This window comes from Polyodon spathula, chromosome 5 (genome assembly GCF_017654505.1).
Source record: "Polyodon spathula isolate WHYD16114869_AA chromosome 5, ASM1765450v1, whole genome shotgun sequence".
NCBI classification, from domain to species: Eukaryota; Metazoa; Chordata; class Actinopteri; order Acipenseriformes; family Polyodontidae; genus Polyodon; species Polyodon spathula.
Genome location: NC_054538.1, coordinates 75,813,589 through 75,838,634, shown reverse-complemented (window position 1 = coordinate 75,838,634; position 25,046 = coordinate 75,813,589). Strand labels below are relative to the sequence as shown.

General features: G+C 35.0%; 1 protein-coding gene across 30 annotated transcripts in view; it reads right to left on the bottom strand.

Annotated features, from left to right (window-relative positions):
• Positions 1–25,046, bottom strand: part of nrxn1a (neurexin 1a) — a 394,460-nt gene that overhangs the window by 75,681 nt on the left and 293,733 nt on the right. For 19 of the 30 annotated variants that reach the window (XM_041251357.1, XM_041251339.1, XM_041251340.1 and 16 more), the window contains 2 exons: positions 13,100–13,271; positions 1,364–1,453 (listed from right to left, as the gene is read on the bottom strand). In XM_041251357.1, the coding sequence (XP_041107291.1) occupies positions 1,364–1,453; positions 13,100–13,271 (262 nt within the window). The remainder of the gene's footprint in view (positions 1–1,363; positions 1,454–13,099; positions 13,272–25,046) is intronic. The other 11 variants (XM_041251355.1, XM_041251371.1, XM_041251356.1 and 8 more) reach the window with 1 other exon arrangement.

The window sequence follows — 25,046 nt, the reverse complement described above, 5'->3', positions numbered from 1 at the left end:
GCTAGTTCCCTCAGGATTACCAATATCAACAAGTGCATTCAAACTGCCTTTACTGTTTAGAGGTCAGGACAAAACATCTGATCACTTTGTAGTCTCAAGCAATTTGGAATTCAGTTTAGACCTTCTGTAAGTGCAGTAAGTTCTTTCTCTTAAGTTCTTTCTTCCGGAGATTACAGTCACGAAGAATATTTCTGTTCACAATAAAAAAATAAATACTGTAGATGTTGTTGTCTAGCCCATTGACCTTTTGTATGTAGCACAAGTTTTGAGTCATATCATAACTGACAATTTGAAAGCAAGCCTAAATCAATAATAATTACCTTGCCCATATTACTGTGTAATTTGGATTAATGTCCAAATACTGATATTTAAAGGATCTTATTGGGGATCAGACACCAGATGTAAAACGACAGAAGCATACGCCTAACAGGGAACAAACTATGTCAGGAATGGATCTTCCCAAGCAGAGGGGTAAACTCACTTTGTGTTTCTCAATTAACTCTTAACACTAGGAAACAGTGTTCTTGCATAACGTGTTTTGGAGTACAAACAGCTTCACAAAGCCTTGTAATGAATTATGTATTTACTTGTTTTGTTCTTCAAACTTCTGATTGCCTTTCAGCAAGTGAGGAAAGTTAAAACCAAAAAATAAAAAAATAAAAACATTGTAGATGACAATGTGACTTCAAGAATGAAACACATAACAATGGTTGCTCATGATAACATTATCATTAAAAAAAAGATAACAGACAAAAAGCAAACCTTTAAAAAATACCATTATGATAAATCTTTCTATTTAAAATACAATTTTAGCATAGACACAAAAACATGCACCAACATTAAGGTGTTTTAATTGTTTTAATAAGTTTTCTTGTTCTTAAATCTCTCATAATATTTACATATTTTGTTAAAGGGACTTCATTTCTGATGCCAATTAATATTGCACTCTATTTAAAATGCTTACAAGTTTAAACAGTACGGTTTTTCAGGAACCATAATGAAACATCTGCTAATTGGACCGTTTTAGTTAATAATTTAGATGTTTACAGCAGGAAAAAATAAAACTATAAATAATTTATAATTTTTTTTTTTTTGTTAAGAAAGGCTAATATTACTTAGAAGATTATATTTACAGTCCCTTTAACCGTAAGTTAACAGAGGATAATTATTAAACATTTGATATTTCTTAATGGATATGTAAATTATTATGCAAAAGTATGCAAATATTACAAGCTACATTTTACATTTTAAATATTTTGTTTTATTTAGTTTTACTGGATATTTATATTTAACGTTTATTGGTGTTACAAAGTATTACTTGGTTATGTTCAAATTATTTTTATTTGAAGTTTTAATGTTTTACCTTTGTCGAGTAGCCATTCATCAACTACTCGACCAAGTCGATATGGGATTCGCTGTCTAGCAATCGCCAGGCGTTCGTTATCATTGTTTCCTTTAAAGTTTAAAGAGACATTTCATTGGTTACAATCTGTAAGGTCAAAGGTTAAAGTTAATACTTAAAGCTTGAGCTATACATTTGCCACAGGAGTTTTTGTAATTTTGGAAATTTAAAAAATGCTACCTAAAACATTTCATTGGTAAAAACTTTTCATTCAGTCAATTAATTTTATTTTAGCAAACAAAATTATTCCTATATTAATTGAGAATTAGAAAGCTGCATTTTCAACTAGGTTATTAAAGTTGTTATAAAACAACCCAAACAACAAATTTAAACATATCCATCTCATAGCTTTACAAAAAATATTCATTGACCTTTTTGTTTTCTTTTTTTTTTGCATAATTCTTTTTAACTAGTTAAACATTGCTCAGATGAAACAGGTTTTATTTATTGTTTGTCAAAATACAGTCAACATTTTATACCAAGTTAGTCATTTAGAGAAGAACACATAATACCTACAGCATGTATGCTTCCTTGAAAAATAAATTAATTTGCAGCTCACAGTCACACTGTAAAATCAGTGGTGGAGGTACAATACTTGAAAACTTAAAACAAACAAACAAACAAAAAAAAAATCTATATATTAAAATGTAATAACCGGAACAAATGCATACATGTCTTATTAAATACACAGCCATACTTTGTTTTTAAAAGGCTTTGACAAGCACATCCCTGTGACTTATTTTCCATCCAGTTGGTATCCAGTATCCAACAGATGTACCATTTGCTTTTAATTTAAACACAAAAGTGAACTTTCACAACTTTTTTTTTTTTCAGTTTAGCCTTAATCCCGAAAAATAGCTCATATTTTTTAGCTACTTTGGTAATTCCATGAGTACCACTGGCACTTACTTCAAGACTCTCATTTCATTAAGTGCTCCTTATAATAATAAAATGTTATGCTTCAAACAACATTCACCTTCCATATACTAACTTGGCTCTGTCAGTAACCTGTCAAGTGTTTTCATGTTAGAACTGTTAATAACAATTATTTAAGACTTTTAAATTTTGCACACAGGTTTGTCTACTACATCAGAATTAACTCCCATTGTGCGTGACGGGTGTGGTGTGTGTCTTGGAACTTCATTAATTTACAGTGCACTAGTAATGATTTTTTGCATGAACAAAACATAATTAAATAACTTGTACCAGTATTATATATAATCCACTGCTCCTGATTTTCTTGATTGCCAAACAATGAGAATCTCTTGTAATTAAAATGTAAAAATAAATAAATTAACAGTGCCTAATGATGCAAATCTGTCTTGTAAATATTATACTGTGAATCGCACACAGCTGTGAAATGGTTTGATTCAAAAGCTTTTTATGTGAAGACCATCAATATGCATTTACCTTTTATAAAGATGATTATAACACTTGGACTTCAAAATCATATTGTTTTAATTCTGACCCTTACAAATATTTATATTTTATTTCACCCCACACATAGTAAAGTCACAAAACATATCTCATGCAGTACAAATTTATCAATCGAAAAGACATTTACTGTTCCCCAAGGTTTTGTAATACAAGATAACTTCATTATAACGAACCCTCATGGGACCTAGAGAAATGTTTGTTATATCAGGGTGTTCACTATAAGAGGGTTTGGCATTTTTCTGTATCAGAATAATGATAAAACGGCACATTTGAATTGAACATCAATATAATGTACTTTCATGACGATTACGTCACATTGATAAACATTTAAATGGTTGCATTGCAAGACTGAGAGAAACGCCGCCACAGGCACGCAGGATTTATTAAACACAATACAGAAAGTAAACAAACGGTTCATGTGACGCTACCAACGATGGTAATGCACAGAGGACACATACAGAAGACAGGCAGGCAGCAAGTCTCAATTGAGCATCCGTCTGTAAACAATCATTTCATTGAACATAACTCCAAAAAGCACACAAAACAAACCTGTTTCCACATATAAATTACACCAACACTAATTTCCCCCTGTGCAGGGCAATTGCCCTGCTACAGTATGTTTAAAAGGAAACAGTAAAGAAATGAAAAAGGATAGAATGTACACTTACATGCTGCATACAGTAATTACATGTCCTTTCTCTTGAAAAAACTATCCAAAGTAGATTGCTCCTCTCAGCCGTTGCCTGTTTGCAGTTTGCGTGACAGACAGGCAAAGATTGCATTCATCATGCATGATTCGTACTAGAATAGGTCATGTTTGGATTTGCATTATATTTGAATTAGTCAACCGTGGTATTTGTTTTCACTGAGAGAATAACACACCTGACACTAGAGAAAGTTCAGTGTCAGTCAGCACTGATATTGTTGTATCCGGGTCGATCCTGTACGTGATCGTTCTAAAAAGGCTAATTTGCATTGAACAAAATCGGTTCTTGCTGTTGGGATCGTTAAAAACTTGTGTTCGTTATAAAAAGGGTTTGTTATAGTGAAGTTAGCCTGTATATCAAAAAGTGATTTGTGAGTTGCATGTTGCTGATAAAACTCAAAATCAAAAGGCACCCACAAATTATAAAGTAGAAGTAGAAGGGTTTTGCACTGTGGAAGCAGACACGTAACAATCCCATGGTCAATTGATGAGCGTCAGCTTTAATTGTAGTTGGCTATTTGTATTTCTAGAATAAAACGTGACTCCTGTTTCAAGTGCCTCCTATTTCAATGAATGTTCTTTTAGAAACAGAGCACAGGATCAGACTTGACCTTCCAAGGATATTCGCTCTGACATTGTCTTCCAAGATTCAATTCCAGACAACTTCATTCTTCCACCAAACAGACAATATTTTGTCACATTGCACTACATTAATTCTGTCTGAACAGGTAGACTTCAAAGGAATAACAGTAATTTAACAGATTCAGAGAGAGACGAAAGAAGCGAGAAAGGGTCGATTCACTGAATCAGATCCAAATCTGCTGGCTTTATTGAGAAAGAGCAGTCGAAAATTTTGTAATCATACCTTTATATCCTTGGGTCAGATGCGACACACCAGGTATGTCAGCTGGGGTAATATTATTATTTTTTCACTGTATTATATTGCAATCGCCTAAGACTAATCCATTTTGTTCTGTGAAATAAAGGTGTCAGTCATTCGATGTGAAATAGTTTCTTGGAAAGGAGAGGGGGTAAATACTAATCTCGACAGTAGAACACAGTAAATGAAAGACCTAGCTATGTCTCGGTGCCCTTTGATACAGTATCTTATGCACTGTAACACTGGATGCTGACTCAATGAAACCACAGAGGTTAAGATATTTTCTTGTTGATTTTTTGCACTCAGATGTTACAGTTCTTGCTGTTATGCTGTACCATGGAAAAGTATCACATGCAAGTCTCAAAAATCCAATGGGGGGAAAAAAAAACATATCTGATTTGTAGGTTGCTTTATTCTTGCATAATGTCCAAGTGTTTTCATTCACTTTTTCATTCACGTCTTTGGTTTTGCATTACGAATGTTCAGAATGTAGAGCTTTAGGATGCATCTACAATGTCCAGCCTCATCTAAGAACAGCAGCAGAATAACAACGAGTGGTGTCCAAATTCATCACTACGGGCTGCCGTGTAGAGTCTGAAGAAACTGCAATTGCTTATTATCGATAAGCTGTCAAAAACGTTACTATAGGTTTCAGCCTTTTGTCAGGCCGGATTTCCAATAGCAGAGCAATGGGTTCAAATATATCCAAGCGGATACAGTTTGACAAGAATGCAGTTATGGGAAACTTGATTTCTGATTGTTTGACTAGGATTGACAGATTGATCTGACAACCCCCCCCCCCCAAAAAAAAACAAAACAAAACAAAGAAAAAACCCATCAAACAACAAGAAAACAAAGAGGCTCCTGCAAGTTGCCACATACCCAGCAGGCAAGATCACAAACTGAAGCGAATCAAAAGACATAATGACATTTTGGCCTAATCCTGCACATCAGCCGCTTCCCTTAAAATTAGGTATTGACTCGGGCATGGACAAGAGCCAAGAGAAGAATGGTGAAGTCTTATTCCTAGGTCTTGCTCTGGTTTAATAATAGAATTGAGAACAGGGATAAGGGGAGGGCTTTGTCCTACTCTGATCAGACTTCAGCATTTCAAAGGGAAAAAAGGGTTTTGTTTGCTTTTTGGTTATATATATTCTTGTGCAACGTTATAGTGGCATTTCTCTCAGTAAGTAACAGCTATGACTACATACAGAGATTATCTTATTTCTTTGGACTGAAGATTTTACGGTAAAACTTTTTAGGTTTTTTACTTTTGAATGCCATGGGCTGTAGTAAGGGTATGTTGTTAAAGAGGTTTGCTTATTATTAGACATCGCAAGGACTGGTCTATGTGACTAACACAATGTTTAGATCTATATATATACTTTGGAACATATTTATGAGATTATTTTTTATGTGGCAAGGATCACTCTGTCATGTTATACACCTCCAAGATATTGGCATCCAATTGTTAAAGCCATGTTTTTTCAAGTCATAATGTCACAGCATTTGAAGTGTCCTTTAGGATTTTAATATTGATAATAATTATAAAAAAAATAAATAAAAAAAAAACAAGGTGGACTGTAACTCAAAGCACTTGTTTTTTGTTATCATGTGTCCTTTTATTTAAGATCCACTACAGAATACATTATCTTTGTCTTCCTTCTTATTTTGTTGCTGTAAATAATTGAGAAAAAAACCGTGAGCATAGCATAAAAACGTCACCCCAGTTCCAAGAAAGCTTTCACCATTCAAATAGCATAGTGGCATAGTACTGCATGCTTTAGCAATAAGACAGATATATTAAAGTTTTTTTTTCCTTTCTTTACTGTGAAATTCCCATATGCAAAGTTGCCTTAGGTAGCTTCCAATCACGTAGACTAACGATGAAACAATTCCACACATGCGACACGTGGTAAGACGGCACAAGCATACCGCATTCAGCTCAGGGGACTACTGTACAACAACTTTACATAATGACTGATTGTCAGTCACTCTTTTTTATACAAACCCTATTCTGAGAAATTGATATTTCTGAGTAAACGGATAGTGTGTGCTAGTGTAGGTAAGCAATAACACTGTATACTAAAAAGTATCAGGAAGACACAAATGATAACCCGTAGTCTGGAGGGACTTATTGCTTTTATTAAATGGGGTTTATTAGTTTATGTGTGTGTGCGTGCGTGTGTGTAATGAACAAAACACTCAAACCTTCAAGCCTGGGATGGGACAGATTCCTGGGCTGTCAAGACGGATTGGTATTTATGAACTTGCAAATTATTATTTTATTTATTTATTTATTTAATTTATTTATAGTCTGTCAAAAAATCTAAGCTGATATTCTATTAGCAAAGATAGGATATATAAAAGTACTGCAATTGTATCTAGGTAAATTCATTCTAATCCTGTGGATACTGTTGGTGTTCTAGAATTTCCAAACAGCATATTTTCCATGTGTGATATTCTTGTGGTTACAGACATAATATGACTTTTACAGTCCAGTTAAAAAAAATTGTCACCACAGAACAATATTATTATGCAATTAGACAGTTAACAAAAAAAAAAAAAAAAAAAAAAAAAAAAAAGATTATAAATATTTCAGATCTACTGTCTGTGGATTCGAAGTAAGCTAACTGTGCCTGCCACAATCTCAATCTGTTTAAAACTGTCAAGGTCGGGCTATAAAGTTGTCAAACACCAATGACTGGTCTTTAGATCTGTGTGCCATTTATTTTTAAAGCACTCAAAAAAGGCAATTAACCTCAATTAATCTAAAATACATACAAAAATATAGTTATTACTCGGCATTGAAAGCTACAGGCCATTGCAAGTGCTTTATCACCACTGTCACATCTATTAAACTGAGCAGGACCTGGATCTTGTCAGTGGGACAATTCTCTAAGGGTTATGCATGGTTAGATACAACCCAACCTGAACAATGGGGGAGAGGCCAATGTTTCGACGAGCACTTGGGAACAGAAAAGCCAAAGGCACCCAGCGATGAGAGAAAATGGCACAGAGGAGAACAAAATCTGTTGCGTGTCACCACTGCAGCTACTGAAAAGGCCTGTGGCAAAAAAGCTTTTTATTTTGTTTTGCTTTATTTACTTATTTATTTTTCAGCTGGTTCTGAGAGTGGAATTTCTGATTGTACCTTTATGCCTTCTAGATATCTTCATATAAAAAGAGTAATCTCTTTCAAGTGATCTGTTTTGTAAATTGTACACATTTTTCTTTCATGATATTGGCAAGGGATGTAAACAGAGGATGTAAATAATATGATATGAGAGCACCAGTGCACGCTATCTCTACTCCAGTCCTCAGGACATGTCTTTAATTCACATGTATCCAGACCCTTAAATCTGTTGCATGCAACTTCAGACTTAAGCTGAGGGAACACAAAGACACTTTGTGGCGTGGAATTTGCTTTCTGGGGACTAGGTTTCAGGCCACTGCATGGCACAACAAGGGAGACATGGGGTTTGATACAGCAAAGCTGCCTCAAACTAGGTCTCCTGGTGTCCTGAATCTAGGTTTCAGGCCACTGATCAAGAAAAAGTGGCTTTGTGTTCCCTCAGCTTTACAGTGGGATATATATATATATATATATATATATATATATATATATATATATATATAATATATATACTATATATATAGATATATATATATATATATATATAAATATATATCTATATATATATATATATTATATTATATATATTCTAATATACAACCAATGCAAACAATCCTACTTATTTTTTATAGAAGAAACTTAATCAGTTCAATGACAAGTTGCACTAGTCTTAGACTACTTTACCTGAAATGACATTACTCCAAGAAAACTGATAATCAAGACCTGTAAAACCAGCCAATTAAGTTTGTCTTTAGTATTTCAAAATGTAGTACTATTGAATGTTTAATAGTCAGTACAATCTTAGAAGAACGAATCATGCGGTGGCACAAACTTTTTTTAAATATTTGAGTCAACAGTCAAATTGCTGCCAGTACTTTATAATAATATATTTCTACAATATGAGCAAATTTTTACTGACTTTATTTGGCATGCTGCAGCATACTGAAGTACTACAAATTGTCCCCATTTTTATTAATGTTAAATTTCATTAAGGATGTATGCAATCCAGCCTTGCTGTATATTTATCTGGGGTTACAGAGAGGAGGCATGTGCTATCAGACCTGATTCTCTTCCAAACTCATTCCTTTACCTGCCGTCACAAAGCCTTGTCGACCGGGTTTAGATGACATGTTATTCATAAAACTTCTTATCTGTGCAGCCAGGCTTTGCGAACACAACATTTGCATTCACCAAGCCCCGGCTGTATTTTCATTTATTACAAAAAGTCAGATAAGGCAGAAATAAAGTATGTTTTAAAGCTACATAAAAATAACAATACTTAATTATGACTAGATTTGATTATTCCAAATGACAGTATTCCAAAGTACATAATGTAGTGTGCAACACTATTGTAATCTGCTGGAATGCCAATGTAATAAAAGTAATGTTTTGATGAAAAAAGTCCTTCATGTTATAATATTATTATTGGCATAACTGATAAGTAAAAGATAATAGTAGCACATTTGGAACTTACCAGCGTAAGGAAACTTGGTAACACTTTGCATTAATCGTCTCTAATTTCTTACACATAATTACAATGCTATTATAATATACTTAATGTGCAAATAATTTTGCACGATACATGTAAGCACACAACTCTGTCAGAAAGGGTTATGGTTAAGGTTAGGGGGTTGAAGGTTGCAGTTACGTTTAGAGTTAGGGTTAAGGTTAGGACTAGGGATAGGGTTATGCTGTGCAAAAAGATTTACACATTAAGGGGTGATGTAAATATAGGCGCAGTGCAAATAATTGTGGATGCAAAATTCAAATTGCATTGCGGCCCAGCAATTATTTTGGACTGCGCCCTATGTAAGCAAATTACTCAACACGCATAAATAATGATCCACGATTATAATAATGAGCCCACCTGTCTTTTTAGTGGCCACTCTTGCAGAGTTAGGAGTATAGAGAGCAAGGGGTGTAAAGTTTTAGTAGGATCAGCAATTGCCTAAGTGCAAGACAAAATCTTTACATCACATTATAATGTCAGCTTAACATCCAGATCCCTCCCAATTCCATGCTCTGTTCTTCATCTGAATGCATTTCAATATAATTTTAATGGATTAATGATGGCAAAGTGGAAATTTGATAGTAGGTGCAGAACGGCAGGTGATTACCATTCTTTACATAAGCTGTGTTTTTAGCAGCCGATAAACTCAGACTTTACGGCTACTAAACATGATTTACATCTGTATTATGGTGGTTTTGTACCCGGAAATCACCTTGCGCGTATCCTTGCATCACCCCCTAAGTGCATTGTAACTGTGCATTACTTAATCAGTATTGCCACTCCCAATATTCTTGTTGAAGCAGCCATCATGATGTAACATTCTTCAAATTCATACATACAGCATGTTCATAGAGTTCTTGTATGACAATCTGAAGACCAGTCATTGGTCCTTTGAACTGGTTTTAAAGAGATTTTCAATGTGGTTGAGTTCATAATCTTATTATGTCTAATAAGTAATTACTGTAGGGCATTTATTTAACATGACCGACTTGCATAGCAAAAAATAACCTCTACAGTCTATATGGGTCAGCTCTCTGGAAAGAGAGGCCGATTTGTAGTGTCCTAGTTACATCCAGTACACACAACATACACGTTTCCTTTTAACTGTAAGGCTATATTATATAGTTATCAAGCATGAAATGGTAACCAATATATATATATACCCGCACACACTCACTCTTCAGTAGAATAAAAACATTTAAAATAGAGAAACTATGTATTTAAAAGAAAAAAAAAATCTAAGACTTTTTATGCTTGTCATCCAATGAGATCTCCGGATTTTCCCATACAATTTGATGCAGTGCACTCCACATCTGTGTTCTGCCTGGCATGAATCATTACACTGTGATGCCATTGGGTCAAGGGCATGGATTTGAACTAGAAAACTTCATCATTGTTGCCAAACATAACTGAGAGGAAACTGAGACGTATCAGCCTCTATAAACCAATGGGACATACTAATTGGGATGAGACCATCTAATGTCTTTTAATTATCTTAAATGTGGCTTTTTCATACAATTATGTTGGATTAGCCTGAAAGCCTCCATTGGTGCTATTGTCCTTTATATCTGACAATACCAGGGCACCCCTGCTGTACCAGAAGGGACAGCTGGGCATAACAGTGTGTTTAAGAAGCTAATCTCCTCCATGTTTTGGTTGTTTGTACTATGTGATAACTACTACATCATGGACAAAACATTCCACTAACAAAATCTCTCATGAGCTGAGCATTTGCTTTGTTTTGTGCATGTGTGTGTGTGGAGGTATTCTTTTAGGGGGGGGTCATACACTCTATCAGTCATTTTGCAGTCTTTGCAACCTGTGCCAGTTAACTCCGTATGGTTTAGCAGTAATAAAACCTTTTTGAACTGTTTATGCAACAGGTTACAAAATTGTTTCTAACCATAGAGAATGCTTTAAAAAATACATAAAAATAAAACTATACACAAAGTTGAATCTTTTATAAAATGAATCTTACCTGTGTCAAAATATATTTACTGATGATGAGCTAAAAAAAAAAAAAGTGGCTTTGAAGCAGCATGCAAAATTTGGACTCAACTTACAAGTGCAAACAAGTGAATTTAAGTAATACATTTTAATGGCAAAACATGTTATTTAAGGCATTTGAACATGGGATATAAGTTAATTACTTTTATTGCTAGCACTATTATTATTATTATTACTACTCTTATTGTTTTTCCATGCCTCTGTATCTGTCGATTAAATCTTGAAGCTGATGCACCTTTATGGAAACTCATCCATTCTGGGTCAGAAGATCTTTGCTTTAGTGCTATGGCTACATGAGATTCTTGCCTTATCTGAATCATAGTTGTTTAACTTGAGGTGAACCCAGCTATATTGCACATATCAAAAGCAGTTGTTCCTTCACTCTCATACCTAAGGCTAGAAATACAGATTGATTCCTGCTACTTCTTCCATTTGATAAAAGCAATGTGCATGACCAGAAAGGCTATAAAACATGATGGGAGATTGACTACATTTAATTCACGGTAAAGAGCAGAGTTACTGTGAAATCCATTGTAGATTATATATACTAGATGATTTTATTACTGGTAATGTTTTGCACTTAAACTAAAGGTTTATTTAAAAAGCAGAAAGTAATGTGCATGTCAAACCACGGGTTGCTTGTTTAAAATGACTGTGGAGTAGTCATTACTGGCTAAAAATTTCTAGAATGTGTGATGGAGTGGACTCGCTTACTAAGTTTGGAGGCTTTAGAACCCTGGGGATTCGGAGAGGACACTCCATCTTGGTAAAACTGAAGTTACCAGGATGTCATCTTGCTAAAGGTCTCCTATATTGGTGAATTTATTAGTTAATTAAAGATAATGAGAAAATGCTAATCAGCTGCGACTGATTGAGCTAATTAATAAAAAAGACCACATTTTGAGTGTTCTGGTGGTTGGGGGTTGGAGAGAGTTTGTGTGCGGACTGGGAACAATGTATGGTGTTAAAGTTACACTTGTGCATAAGTGTTTGTGACTGGTAAGCGGCTTAGCCGTCCAGTCTGTTAGTGAGGGATTGTGGCTAGTTTAGTTAGCACTTCAAACTGGAGTTAAATTTAGCTTTTGTTTATCTTGTTTGTGTGAAATTAAATAAATATACATAAACTATCCTGTTTAAAACCTACCATTGCTTTGGGAGTGCTGTGCTTTTACAAAAAAGACAAGTGAAGACGGTCCTGCATGTGGCAAACATCCCCGCTTTGTCACAAATGGATCTTTCATACTGTACTGTATATATAATGTAACCTCATTGTACTATACGTGTAAATACAATGAAAAAAAGTTTGTTTAGATTAATTAAATTAAGTATAATATTTTTGAAGAAGTTTGACAACGTGTATGTCTCACTGTCACTAGTTTCCCAGGTATATTGTATTGACCTGAATGGTGTATCTAGATATGTACACTATAACAGGTTTATAAAAGGGAGGTTATATTAAGTTCACTATATTACACCTAAATGGCCTTTTCATAACACAATTATGATGTCAGTTTACCGTGTAAAGTAGAAGCATTTCTTGCTGACCTAAAAAAAAGTATTTATGTATATCCAAGTTAAAGGAAAGAAAGGTAAACTGTTAGTGTTGAATGAATTTGGATTGCACAGGACCTGTTGCAGCTTCTGTCAAAGCCTTTTAACAGTTTAAATGTTTGTGACTCAATAAGGGCGCGTTGACATTTAGTGGCTTTTATGCCTGAAAGTCATCAGTTTTGCTGACATTTTAAATTATACTACATGTAGGTATTACATATTTTATATCAAGGAAGAAAGAAGATTAGACACCAACAGCATAGTTTTGAAAAAAAAAACATTTTTATACCCTTTCGCTTATTATTAAAAAAAAATAATAATTACATCCCTAGGTGCTAATGAAATGCATATTTGGTACTTTTTTATTTTTTTATTTTTAAAAACATACTCGTATGATCTTTTTTATTTATAATTTTTGTTGTTGGTTATTTTAAAGTACTATGTAGTTTTTAAGTAGACACATTCCTTACCTGTTGGGTATCGTTCAATGACAGGCAGGTCATCCACCTGTAGTGTGGCATTGCCACCACTCCGAGTAAATCGTACTATATGGTATTTTCCATCATTTACAAATTTAGCTGGTTCTTCAATAGCAATGTCATCTGTTCCAACATTAAATATAACTCCAATATTCCCCTTTTCCTGCAAAAAAAGACAATACAATAAAATAAGTAGACTATTGACTAATCATTAGTACTACTGGAATAATAATAATGTTATTCTGACAACAATACGGGGTAACACTTTACATTATGTGCCTCTAATTACTGTGCATTTATATAGTAGTTACTTAGAAAATACATGTGTACTAATTACAATGTTATGCTTAGTTACAATGTACTCAATGTGTAAATCTTTTTGCCCAATAGATGTAAGTACACCATTGAAAAGAGTTAGGGAGGGGTTAGGGTTATATCGTTTAAAAAAATATTTACACATTAAGTGCATTGTAGCTATGCATAATAACACTGTAATTATGTTTAAGTACACATGTATGATGTAACTACTAACTAAATGTACAACAATTACAGATGCTAATGTAAAGTATTACCCAATATCGTGACACTAATGTGGTGTCAAAATAATGATAAAGAGTACAGACAGTTGCTTTCTCTTTCCCTGTGGATTTGCATATTATATATGTCTTTCTGTTATTTTCCATGTTAATCATAATGTATTACTGTATCTGCGCTCATGGATAACTGGCGTGTCAGTATATTTTACCCATGGGACTGTCTCTAATCAAGCTTGAGCAACGTACGATTTCTGTAACAAGGCCATTATAATAATACCCATTCGGGTGTGTACTGGGAATGGCATGTGGCCCTAAAGCTTTACTTTAAATTAAAAAAAAAAAAAAAAAAAAAAAAAATTACACCATCCATCAATGCAAACATTTTTGTCAGTCACCCACAGTACAATCAATATAGAACAAAAAGCTATTATTACTGTGACCACTAGCAGACTCCAAAATAACAAAGAGATTGTTCTCTTATGGTCATCGTTCTGCCATAATTTTGGAATCCAATTACTGAACTATAGTTTGAAATTGGTACTTGTCTCTCATCCTCCAATTCTATGGTTGTACAGTAATGTAATTAAATATTTAGGCAGTGTTTCAAATGACTCTTTTTTTGCTGAAATGGGATTAAACCATTCAAATGCAAATGATGGGCGAGAGTAAGAAACCAATGGGAAAGGGTCAAACAGAAATTGAATATGTGCAGTATGTTATTTTAAAGCATATTAACAGTACAAAAGATTAAAGATATTATAATATCCAGTACGGTGACTTGAGTATTACTATAGATAATCCCATCCCAACTCTGATACTCAGTTTAAAATAACTTGATGTGTAGATGTGAGTTGCCTAAAAATAAAGACGACTTCAGCTAACACTTTATTTTTTTGTCAGTGAAATCAACTGCAGCTTCAGCTAATTAACTGAGGTTACAGATCGTAGGAGGTGATGCAAATTTTTAAGCAAAAGAGAACTGATAACATGTTGTCAAGCCGGGAATGCAAATATTTCTATATTTATATCTTGTCAGTTATTGAAAAATCATGTTGTGAAGAATTTCAATACAGCAAAGCCTATTGGCATTCTTAAGTTGATACAAAGAAGGGCTCAATTACATTTCAACCAGTGAATGTTGTCCAATCTTGTTATGTCTGCATTGTATAACTGGTCATATCTAAATGTTACATGTTTTCTGTATAAAGGGGCAGCTTGCATGCTGTGGTGGGCTGTGTGGTTGTGTGCTGACCCTTGCTGAATAAAGTCTGCTGTTTAATGAAAGAGATCTTGCTGCAGTCGTCTGGCTCCTTATTTTTGCTTAACGTTACAATATGTTAGGACACCAACCTGAAATACACCTCCATCTAGATCAGGTCGACCCCATCGAGTTAGGGTTAATTCCAGATTTCACAACATCTTGAGGCATGAGTCAGATTTGTCAAGTTAAAAATAGCCTATTTTTACTTTTCTAATACAATCGTCACTTTCAAAAAAATACCATAATCAGTGTTGGTCATACAAATCCATATTTGAGAAAAAACATTTGCGGCCACCGCACTGATAATGCACATCAGCCATACATTCCAACAATGTAGAATTGATGCACTTTCAGATTATTTTATTAATGTTATTATTTGATAGAACTAAACAAATGTAGAATATTTAGGTTGCTAGTTGAGGTTTTATTTTATTCAGAATACAGCACAAATGATGGTACTGTGTGTGACGTTGTTGCTCACTGCTTGAGTTAAGTTGTGTTTTTGGATGATCATCATCGAGATCAGGTTTGGGTTAAGAGAATTTTCTGCATCACAAAGGGGTCCTGATCTAGATGGGGCCATATTTCTGGTTAACATATAACATACACTATAGTCTAGATAATAAATTAGGTGTGCTGATTTCAGTGCTGGGTAGGTGGATGCAGAGCAGGGGGTTAATACACTGGGGCATTGATGGCTGCATATAGAAAATCCTATCATTCATCATTATTTTAGTGCACTATTAATTCATGCAAATGGGGACCGCAGAGTCTAGAAAGTCATTTAAAAATTACAGTTTTAATTACTGTCTGCGATGACTCTGTAATGTCCCCTTAAGTCATAACAATATATCTGTTTTTATCAACTCAGATTTCTATCATTAATTGATAAATTAAGGGAGTGTTTGAATTTCCGGTTTACTTGTGAAAAATCAAGTAGCTAAAGTTTTATTGGATAGTTTCAAATTGAATGTATTGAGCCACCATGTCTATCTCGTTCTTTAATATACAAAGTACAAAATTATTTAATTACTATGTATTTAATAAGTATTATCAGTAACTTTATTTAATATATATATATATATATATATATAGATATATTATATATATATATATATTATATATAGTGGACAAAAAAATGTAAACACCTGGGTAAATGAGGGCCACCAAATATTGAAAGCAACAGGTGTAGCTCATGTGTTAATTAAGCAAATAACATCCCAGCATGGGTCGGCCTGTACGCTTAGGCCTGGTTGCCTATAATTATGGCTAGCATGGCTGCAAGAGGAGACCTCAGTGACTTTGAAAGAGGCGCGTTTGGCAGGAGCTTCAGTGACTAAGACAGCTCCACTTGCTGAAGTTTCACGAGCAACGGTGTCTAAGGTGATGTTGCATGGAACTCTGAGGGAAAGACATCATCAGCAAAGGGCAACAATGGGGGGAAGAGCATACTCTAGGATTGTGATATCCGTGCATTAATTCAAAGTGCAAGGCAAAACAGGTGCCGGATACCATAGTTGGGTTGCAGTGCACAAACCACTTATCACACCTGACAATGCACGTTTGCGAGTCCAGTGGTGCAGAGACCACAGGCAATGGACTACCAAGCAGTGGAGAAATGTGATATGGTCAGATGAATCATCCTTCACCATGTTCTTGACAAATAGATGAGTACATGTGTTGCGCCAACCTAAAGAACTCTACAACCCCGAGTGCTTGGTTCCAACAGTGAAGGGTTCTGGTGGTTCTGTAATTTTGTGGGGCACATTTTCCTGGTATGGTTTGGTGCGCTCGTTCCCTTAGACGGCAAGGTCAATGCTAATCGCTACTTAATGGTACTGAGTGATCATCTTCACCCCATGTTGCAGCATTTCTTTCCTGTCAGGGGGGAGGGGTGTCTTCCAGGATCACAATGCCCCCACTCACAGAGCATATGTGGTCGCCCAATGGTTTGATGAGCATGGCACTGATGTTATCCATATTTCATAGCTTTCTCAGTCACCACATCAACCAGACGTGAGCTGATTGACTTTCTTGTGGAAGAACGGTGCCACAGAATTCCAGAGACTGGTAGACTTTATGCCATGACACATACTGGCCGTACTGGCCGATTGTGGTGGCCCAACGCCCTATTAAGTGACTTTACATTGGTGTTTCTATTTTTTTGTCAACTACCTGTATATGTGTGTGTGTGTGTGTGTGTGTGTGTGTGTGTGTGTGTGTGTGTGTGTGTGTGTGTGTGTGTGTATATATATATAATATATATATATATATATATATATATATATATATATAGGTCATATATATCAAACCCCTAGATATTATAAGCGTACCTTGCATCCATAGAGGCCAGGCAAATGGGCTGGGCAGTTTTGTTATTTTTTTTTTTTTTTTTTTGAAAGGATAGAACAAACACCTCTGCAAAATGAAGCAAGAACAAAAACAAACAAAAAAAAACCAGCTCAGAAGACATATGCAAGGTTGGAACAACTCTTATGATATGTACTGTGGCATTGGGAATCAATGGCATGCCAAATGCATGACTAGACCTTCATGCCATATGACAGCTGCAGCTGCAGCCTGCTGGATGCCACATTAAAAAAGCCTCAGATTTGTCTTTTCCTTGTTCCCTAAGTAAATGGCTTTACTCCCTAAAGTGTGCCTGGGATAATAAGTACCCTGCCTGAACAATTAATAGGATCCTACCCCTAATAAAGGTGTCTGATTAATTGCTTATCAAGTAGCGATGGATTTAATTAGGTAAACCTCTGTGCCTGACAGTTGTATTCTCCTCTTGCTCAACATGAGGCTGAAACAGCTTCTTTTTTAAGGTTTGCATTCTGTCTGTGTGTGTATATATATATATATATATATATATATATATATATATATATATATATATATATATATATATATATATATATATATAATTAGAGTATGTGGTGGAGCCAGCACATTTAGACACGTGACTATGAATGGTTAATTAATGTTTTTCTGTTAACGTGAATAATACCTGGATTGTTATAAAGCACATTTTTCAATTGTTCCTCCTTTTCTAACTTTCAGAGCGAGCATGTGACTGCTTCCTCCCTTCTCGTGAGTGTCATTTGGTTTATAGGACAAAAAACAAGCATTCACCTTCACCAAGCTCACTGTCAAAAGCTGTAGTGTTGATGCTGGTCCAGTAATTTGACTTCTATTTATGTTAAACTCTACCACTGAATCACCCTTACTGCATCATAAAACACCTGTCTCTCAAATACACTGCTATAATAAGGACAAGCTGTACTTTTGAAAAATGATTTATTTACCCTTCCCATTCGAGCTGAACGATTCTACCTACAATAAAGTATTAAGAAATCCATAAATACTGTGCTTTCACAAGCTATAGGGAATTGGTCAAACCCCTTATGTTTCATGCTAGTCTACAAAATAATGTATATCTCTATTAATTCAAATTGACAAAGGCATACAGGTTAGCAACATAATGCCACATAGAAAAAGTAATTGGAATACACAGGTAGTGGGACAGTATTGCTTAGTGCATAATGATGGTCTATTGTATATCTTCTCTTAGTTTATATATAAACATATTGATAACACTTTACATTGTGTCTCTAATTACTGTGTATTTATATAATATATATTATATTTATATTGTTACAATGTAATTAATGTGTAAATCTTTTTGCATGACGTAACCCTAAACAGAAAAACCCATTAACTACATTGTATACTCTACTTATTTATTAGAGAAGAAACAAAATACTATGTTAATGCTACAAAATGAGTCAATTAGAGGCTGAAACAATTGAAATAGTGTATGTTTTATTATACTGTACTTGACTAAATCTGGTACAGTAACATAAACTGGCTTGCTTTAAACTATAAGTTGGTTTGTTTTATTTGGTTTGTTTGTTTTTTTTCTGCTGATGATAGACAGAACCTTTTGTTTATTTTAACGGGCATTTGCTGCTAAACATCATTTTTACCAATTGTTCTCGGTAGGAATAACAGAAATTGAAGCTCAGCTGTATATAAAAATGTGCACTCAGATTAGTAAGACTTCAAGCAGGAAGAAACAGAAAGCAATTCATGACCTCCCCCGACCCTTGCTCCCCAACCTGCGCCCCCAAAACACAGCAGCAATTAGGTTTCGGGATTTAGACATCAATTTAAAATGGACTACGTGGCCATGGCCCTCGCTGACTCTAGTAATAACTCCTGTCTGTAGCAGCAACACCATGTAACATTATGTACATGAAGAAAAAAGGACTATTATTTGGCATCCACAAGACCAGATTCCAATTAACTGCAAGCACAACTTCCTTCCAAGCACAGGAATAAATGGCTTATACAGCCCATTGTGTCTTGGTAATAATAATATATATATAAACTTTTATTAGCTTCCTAGCATGTGCAAACCATTAGAGAGAAAACAACTAACGAAAAAATAAATGTAAAGTAGCCATTGCACTGAAACCAACAGCATAATGTTATTAAGGGATGGTGATATATAGTAAGTTATAAAAGCCAAAGCAGCAGTGGTAATGTGAATCTGAATACAGGGACACCTTCAATTAAGCGCGAAGAGGTGTGACATATTGCAGTGCTCTAAAAAATACATGTAGCCAAATTAGGCATCTTGTTCAATAAACAACGTGGCTGCTTCATTCTTCCACACAACAGGTGGAAATTGCTTACCCGTACACCATTTGATGATAATATTGGTAAGTGTTTACTTTCAAGCTACCGTGTCTAATTATCTGTGACGTTATCTTGAAATTGTTATTGCTGCTTTCTACCTTAGAGCTTTGTTGAAAGATGTTCCTCTAGATACTACATTCTTCCAACTACTAAATGCAGTTTAATTTTGAAAAAGCAATACAAAACATAGTAATAACAGAGCAGGGTCTACCTGTTTTCTACTTCTTGTAACTCTAAATGTTTTTTTTGTTTTTTTTTTTATCCACTAAATAATGGTTGAAATATTATGCACAAAGTAGTACATTTTAATTATTAAAAGAGCAGCATACATTAATAACCATTCCATGTATAGCTGACTCACTCGTAAAGAGGGATTAAAACAAAGTGAAAGGGGGGAAAGGATCTACACTGCATTAGCTCAGTCATTCCCGTACAACACAATGCTATGCAAATAGCTTGTCTGTGTACAGGTATGTGCTACCTTGAGCACTGTTGATCTATGAGGTAATCCTATGAGGTACGGTTACAGGCATGATTGTACAGACATTTTCTTTCCTCCCTTAAACACACACCATTCATTTTAAGGATGTTTTTTGAACAAAGAATAACATCACACGTGCTATTTAACCCCCTGTGAGTGCTTACAAGATCTAAATAGTGGTACCACTTAGGCTGCCATGTGCTTTTACATATTGTAAATGTGAGTGATTGTGAGAATGGAACAGCATGCATTTAAAGTTCCCTTCCTGACAATATTGTTTTTCAGTAAGTAAATGTATTACACAATGTAACACAAGTGTAAAGGCATGGTGGTTATAGTGTAGTTGATGTACATATTGTTCAGATGTGTATCCGCGTTTCCATACTGAATACTGGTTGCCATGAGATCTCAATGGTACCAGTAGCTGCAGAAGAGTATGCATACTGTATAATAGGATCAGTGTTTTACAGAGCACTTTGAAAAGTGTGTTTGCCTTCAGTTTGAGATAAATAGCAGCACATGAAAAGTCAACAGAAAGCAAGCTGCAACTGTGATGAGGTTAACAGCAATCTAAGAGTAATGGCAGGTTCTATATGGGAATGTCATCTTGATCAGACTTCCACACATCACAATGCAGCACTTTACATTGGGGAGCACACTGTGTAGTCTTGCAGTTTAACAAATACAGCCCACCTCAGGTTAGCTGCAGCCAGCCCTTCTTAACCTTATTACACAAAGCGTAATGTATGGGCAGCATTAACCACTGGATGTTTCTAGGGATCAGTGTTTTATTAAGCAGACTCTTTGCTGTGCTTGAAGGGGAATTGCAAAGGTCAACATTAATAAAGCTGTAGCAGATGCTGGAGCATGGCTAGGAGAAAATATTTCTGCAGAAAAAAGAATCGGTGAACGCGAGACAAAAGAGAATAGATATGGCCAGTTGTTAAAAGTTTTACTTATTGAATTTCTAACATCATATAAGTGTGATTAAACACAGATTGAGTATGTTTTTAATGACCCTGCCGCCTCCCCTATTATCGTGTTTTCATTGTTAGTTCAACTGCTACAATATCGTTTAGCTACACTGACGGATGGCTTTGGATTGCTACATAAAACATATCTCCTTGCCAAGCATTTTCTTTACTCGTTTCAGAAAGCCATGTGATGCTGCAACTTTTACACTACATCTGCTCCACTCATCATCTAAACACCAAGCACACTAAATTATAAAAAAGTGCCTGTCCCGACTGGGGTCCCCTTACACATTTACGTGACATGTTGAAATGCTTTGTTTATTTTAGGAATATGCTTTAGATGTGTGTGAGAACATGCCCTGTTTGGACAACTTGTCATTTGTAAAAGAATTCTAAGGTACACATTATTTCCAAATGTATTAATACTTGTTGGTGTCAGCTCCTGTCCCCACATATCAGAAGTTGACTTGTCTTGAGCTGCTATTCGAGGGGATAATGGACATGATTGCCAGCAGCTGCAGAACACTTTTCAACACTCCCTGAAAATCATCAGAAGAAACTAGAGCAAAGGCTATCCTTTTTTTTTTTTTAAATAGAATCTCTCCTGCAGGAATTATGGTAATGAGGGTTTCAGAATTGAAAAAAAACAAACAAAAACAAAACAACAACTCACTGTATTAATCATTTGCTGCTGTCATCTGGCGAAAAGAGTTCGATATCAGCCGAGTGACAATTACATCTTAGAATGCATTCCATTCTGTGACACAGAGTTTAGAGTTTTGCTGGTAGTGACGGATCATAATGATGACATTTCATTAAATCTGACATAATGCAGTTGGATATGATTGCTGTATAAACTCTCTATGCCATGCATGCTGTTGGTGGTACAGTTTATATATAGAGCTTATATATTTGCCATTTTATATCCTTTATATACCTACCTGCATGAAAAGAGAATTTCAATTTTCAGTCAGCAATCAGTGAAACAGAAACAAAAGGCATTTTAAAATGTTAGACCAAGTTATGCTTTATTGAGGCATCTCAAACAACTTCTAAAAAGTCTTGTGCATTTGACCATTTGTGGCTATGTGTTCCTTTTCTCTTAATATTTTAAATTAATTGCACGTGTGGCCTATCAATGAAATTTGACAATCACTAATTTCCCTATTCCATAACTGCATTTTACAAAAGCGGGAGATTTTTTGGGGGGCAGTGGCAGGGGCCGCTGGTGTTGAAGTAAGATATATACACCCCTTTTTTAAATTATTTTTATACTATATCCCCTGTCGAGCATGCTAGTGGGGAAAAGTTATGCAGAAGTAATATATACACAGTTTCAGTTTATTTATTTATTTATTTATTACTGTTTTTTACTGTTTCCCCTGTGTAGAGTGAGCAAGCGATTGATCCAGCAAGTGGGAGCAGGCGGGTGCTTGCCAGAAAAAATTTACTTAAGGTAGTAATGCATTACAATTGGCAATCTAAACTATCAAGAGTTTTTTTAGTCTCATCAGGAGACAGGAGATTCACTCTCTATATCGGGAGTCTCCTTACCAAATCTGGTGATTTGACAGGTATGCTTTTCTGACAATTTTCTAAGATTTTCAGTTACAGTGGTTTGATATCAACAACAAATCAAAACTACAGAAGCAATTGGGTGTTCAAATACGGGTACACTACCTTATATGTAAGCAATAATACCTGACACGGGGCATTGCCAGGCATTACACAACCGTTTGAGTAATGGGGCCTGAGACAAATTAAATATATATATATATATACAGTGGCTCTCAAAAATATTAACCCCCCCTTGGACTTTTCCACATTTAATACTTATGCAATCAATTATTTTCTGTTTTGTATTTGTAATTAATTTAGAACAATTTGTAGATTTTACTTTTCTCTTTGACATTATGGGCTTTTTTGTGTTGATCAGTGGCAAAAACTCGTAATTAAATCAATTTTGATTCCATGTTGTAACACAATAAAATGTGGAAAAGTCCAAGGGGGGTGAATACTTCTGAGAGTCGCTGTATGTATATATATGATGACTCTGAGAGATATATATATATATATATATATAATATATATATATATATATATATATATATATATATATATATTATATATGCTTTTCAGTATGTACTGTTCCCCTTTGGGATGTATGGAATCTGAAAATGACTGATTTGCATAATGATGTAATTGCCTGGTAAAGATCAGAGATGAATGCATGTAGACGGCTGCCCTATTTGTAGTGTATATAACCAGGGCCGGCGTAACCATATAGGCAGAACAGGTGGCCGCCTAGGACGGCAAATTGAAGAGGGCAGCCACCAACACCTTAGATCACTGTTTCATGTTCTGCAAAACTTATTGCTGATGTTACACGAATGCTAGCGTGGCTGGGTTCTCATGTCGGTGTGAAATCTGGTCTCCCCTGGGAACAGGCTCATGGTTATTGAACCCGTTGCTAAGCAAGGACTCACTGAAGTTTCTTGTTTATACAAACGGGGCGGGGCATACTGGATTTCATTTAATTGCCCCAACAATGTGATTCTTATAAAAGGACATTGCTAATACAGGATAATCGAAACGTTTTACCAATTTAAAATTCTCAGATTCTTAAATTAGTTTTCTTAAAATTTTCAACACAGTTCTTGCGTCCGCGCTAAAGAGAGACAGTCTGCTGCCAAGTTCGTACGTTTATACATTATGATTTTAGTTGAGTGTCTGTAATGAAACCGGCATCACAACAAGGACTGCGACTCTGTTGTCGTTTTCTATTCACAAATCAGCGTACTTGATTTGAAAAATGTCTTCTTACACTACTTGGTTTGATTACACAACAAAATTTGAAAGCTGAACATTAATTTTAACAAAGAACAACATGTTTTAATGAAAATGAACTGTTTTAATGAAAAAAAGTGTAGCTACCTCAATGCAGATCATTGCTGCAGTATTGCCACTTGCCCAGTAAGTGATAACAGGTTACAGCTGCTGAAAATACAGCAGCTGTCTGTCTGTCCACCGACACGCAAGTGCATCACGTGTGTCAGTCTGTATAAATCACGCAAGAGCAAGGACATGTGTGAGTACTGGATTTGAAAGTGAAATTTATATATATATATATATATATATATATATATATATATATATATATATATATATATATATATATATATTATATATATATACACACACATGGGTGGCAAAATTTTGTTTGCCTAGGGCAGCAATAATCCTTGTGCCGGCCCTGTGTATAACTGTCCTAATTGGCTCTCATTTAAAGACCCATGTGGAGGCTGACCACTAGGAACCTTTAGGCACATCTAGTATTTTCCTATATGGAAGTGTCAGACTGGGGCGATAATGCACTGACAAGATAGCTGTTTTTTTTTTTTTTTTCCTTCCCTACTAAGACAGGTTCAGATCAAAAGAAGCTAAAGCTAAACTTTATTATTATTATTATTATTATTATTATTATTATTATTATTATTATTATTCTACACCGTTCTCCTATTCTATAACAGTATCTCTTCAATTTTAATGCAAATTAGCTTTAAGGAGCAGATTCACTTAAAGTTGTCATGTGGAATATGTAAGAAAGGCCACTTTCTAGAGTACCCGCGGATCATAAACAAACAGTAATATGGTGAGGAGGAAGAAGAGAAAATAAATAAATAGACTACTGCAAAGAATAAGGACTTTTCAGATCAAGTTACTGAACTGTCAATGTGACTGATTGTTAAATCGTCTCCACAATGTATGGTTTTCAACACATAGCTTTTTAAGCATAGAATCTTAACATAAAAACTGACACATTGGGACCACAACACACATTGCAACACTGCTAGGTCTGGTGCAGATGTATTATTGACCTTGAATACATGCTACCACAAATACCCCCTAAATTTCAGTTTAAAATTCAGTCCCATCCCGCAGAGTTTCATATCTGAGAGACAAATCTGGCAAGTGTACT